The sequence below is a fragment of the Egretta garzetta genome, unplaced genomic scaffold (assembly GCF_000687185.1).
Source record: "Egretta garzetta isolate BGI_Z169 unplaced genomic scaffold, ASM68718v1 scaffold57, whole genome shotgun sequence".
Taxonomy (NCBI): domain Eukaryota; kingdom Metazoa; phylum Chordata; class Aves; order Pelecaniformes; family Ardeidae; genus Egretta; species Egretta garzetta.
In genome coordinates, this window is record NW_009260180.1 from 651,508 (window position 1) to 654,555 (window position 3,048).

Genomic DNA, 3,048 nt, shown 5'->3' on the forward strand with positions numbered 1-3,048 from the left:
ACCTCCTTGGCCCCTCCATTGCCTCCATGTAGAAAAGAAGTGTGTGTTTTTCAACCACGATCATGGTTTCTAATTGATCATATGCACCTCCTCACAGTACGGGAGCGAAGAGGGGTCAGCAACCTATGGGGCAGATGAGGCGGTGGAGAGCAGTGGAGTGGGAGTGGATGGAGACAGTGGGAAGGGGATGTGAAAGAGGGTGATGTGGCAGGATGGGGGATGGCAAGTCCTAGCATAGTTAAGTTTGGTCTAAGCAGCTTCCCCGCTTGTTGGGTTGCTCTTCAGCAAGGCTGTGGTTATTCACGCAGGACAGCACAGGTTGCCTGAGGCTGAGGCCTTAACGTGAAAGTCGTTTGGGGGACGGTAAGGTCCAAGTCAGACTCTGAAACTCCTGGCTGGGGGTGAAAAGTAAATGTCTGCAGCAACCCTACGAAGAAGACAAATAGTTCCATCTTGGCGAGGCTTTCTCCAATGCAGTTCCTTCGCCCTGCAGATGAAAGCAGTGTGTTCAGTTGGTGGAAAGATCAAACTAGAATATTTGCCATGGACACGTTAGCACCTGAGATGTAGCAATGGAATCAGGAATGAAACCTTGAAATGCACCAGAGCATTTTGGAACAGAGGAACCTGTGTTGCTAAAGGTATCTGTTCCAGTCATAGTGGCCCAATGTGCCTGCCTGGTCCCTTTTATCCCACTGCTACTTGCAGCAGCAAGTCACAGCCATTCTGCAGGGTTATTATGTATTTATGATGTACCCTCTCCTCTCCTTAGCTCTTCCAACCCTCTCAGCATCTTTAACCCTTTCTCTTTAAAAAGCATCCTGATAGAAAAATGCCACCTCCTCCCAAAGTGGAACGGTTTGAAACTCACTTTTCCTGTGGAATTTATTATAACATACTGCTTTTGTAAAAGACTGTGTTCCTTCTTTCCTACCCCTCTTTGTGTTGGATTCCCATCCCTTGTGTGGTAGTCCCTGTGTGGGTGAAGCACTTGCTGGACAGTGAGAACTGGCTTCCCAACGCTAGAAGTAACTGCTGAGGGGCTGTGGTGGGAGCACATTCTGGAGTCACTTCAAGCCACCCTTCCAGAGGAACAGCTGGGGAGTGTAGGGTTGCATGGGATGATTTGCAGGATTCTGCAGGAAATCTCTCTTTATAGTACTTAGGGGGCTCCTGCAGTGCTGGGATTTGTTAAACTCACACCAAGACTGCTCCATCCAGCTGTGCCCTCTTCTAATGCACGTGGCTGCAGCCATGGAGTGCATGGGCTGGGGGCAGGCATTTCGGGAAATGAGCAACCCGTGGAAGCATTTATGGCTGTTGGGAAGGCAGTGTGTAAGTGATATTTCTTCTTTTAGGATGGCTCACAGGAGAGTGTCTGATATCTAACAACTGCTCCTACCATTAGCTCGGTTTAAGTCCCAAGGCGGTTGGGCTTATGAGCCTCCAGGGGAAGAATGTTAATCATATTTTGCAGGTGAAATTGAGATTAAACAAAATAAAAGGAAAACTCTGTGACTTGACCAAAATGACAGACGGAGGTAGTGCCAGGATGCCAAGTGCTCTTTCAGCTTCCCTAACCACAGGGCTGTGTTCTTCCTCTAAAGAACAGGTCTTGCCGGGAATCCTTGGGAGCTCTTAAAAGTGCCACTGGAAGAATCATCATCCAAGGTGATTTTGGGGAACAATTCAGGGCCTTGGATTTAAGATTTCACAGTGAGAGTAATATGGCTTAGTGTACTCTGCCCTATATTTGGTCTCTGCTGGCTGTAATACCCAGCCAAGGTGCAAGGCTCCTTGGGACTCTCTTCCTTGGCCCTGGTGGCCAATGGATGAGGCCTTGTTGAGACCCATTGACACATGGGACTTGCCTCAGGACAGGACTTGAAGGTCCCTGGATTGTACCCTCACTTCCAGGAGAGTTCATGAAACCCCATGCATAGCTATGCTGGCAGCCTCACCAGTCCTGTCTGGTTATCCACCTACTCCTGGCAGCTCTGAGGCATTTTTCCACCTTCTTTTGGATGCAGTATAGCTCTTTGTCTTCTCTCCTGTTGAAGCTTTGGGAACCAACCCCTTCAGTGGTGGGATAGGTGTGCTCTGAGAGCAGCCATTTGCCTGGATGCAGAATAATTGTCTCTGTCCAGTTGCCCTGTTGCTTATCAACCAAGTTAAAGGCAGTACTTAGCCATGGAGACCCCATTAGTGTATACTGTAATAAAGTGGTCTTACCATAGCCTCAGCTCAGTGCAGATCAGCCCTTTAGTTACCTGTGGAGAAGGGCAGGAAAGCCTCTCTCTTTACAAAATTCCCTTCAGCATCAAGGAAGTGGTTGGGGTTGAACTCATGTGGTGTCTCCCATTGTGTCTTATCCAGCAGCACTGAGGTGAGTGATGGGATTACGATTATACCCTGGAAGAGAAGTACATGAAAGCACAAAAGCTAGAAAAAGTGCTCTGTTCTGGTTCATTTTGTGGCACAGACTTCAGTGTCCCAGGAGATTTGCTCCACCTGGGGTAGGTGGAGACCCTGAGGGTTTTATCCCATCAGCCAGTCTAGAGAGAAGTCAGTGAGATTTTCCCAGCAGTGCCAAGGATTGAAACCAAACCCACATGGTGCTGTGAAAACCTCCAGCAGAGGATCACATCCTGTAAATTCCATGGCAGAAACTTCATTGTGCAGGTGGCATCAAGGAGGTAAACCAGGGTCACTTGTGCAGGGAGGAAGTCCTGAGCATGAGAGGGACTGAACCAAGTCCTACAGTACCTGTGTCTCTGGACTCAACATAGTCACTGGAGAGGAAGAAACTCTTCTGGGGGTGATTTTGGATGCTTACTTTGGTCTTTAGCCCTGTAACTCCCTCTAAGGAAACCAGTCTTAGATGGCACTGGCAACAACGAGGTGGTGTATTCCTGGGCTGGAGTAGTTACCTACCTTGGGAAGGAAGTAGCCCCTGAAGTGGGTGTCAACAGCAGTGCAGCGGGGAACGTGGGGCAGGAGGGTGATAAACCTCTGCACTTCGTGTAGCACCGCATTTGTAAAGGGCAA

At 48.9% G+C, this 3,048-nt stretch overlaps 1 protein-coding gene across 1 annotated transcript in view; it reads right to left on the minus strand.

The window, feature by feature from the left end:
• Positions 1-296: 296 nt before the first annotated feature.
• Positions 297-3,048, minus strand: part of LOC104128972 (cytochrome P450 2W1) — a 12,484-nt gene continuing 9,732 nt past the window's right edge. The window contains 3 exon segments of the mRNA XM_035897220.1: positions 297-487; positions 2,271-2,412; positions 2,935-3,048. The exon segment at positions 2,935-3,048 is cut by the window's right edge and continues 7 nt beyond it. Coding sequence (XP_035753113.1) covers positions 297-487; positions 2,271-2,412; positions 2,935-3,048 — 447 coding nt within the window.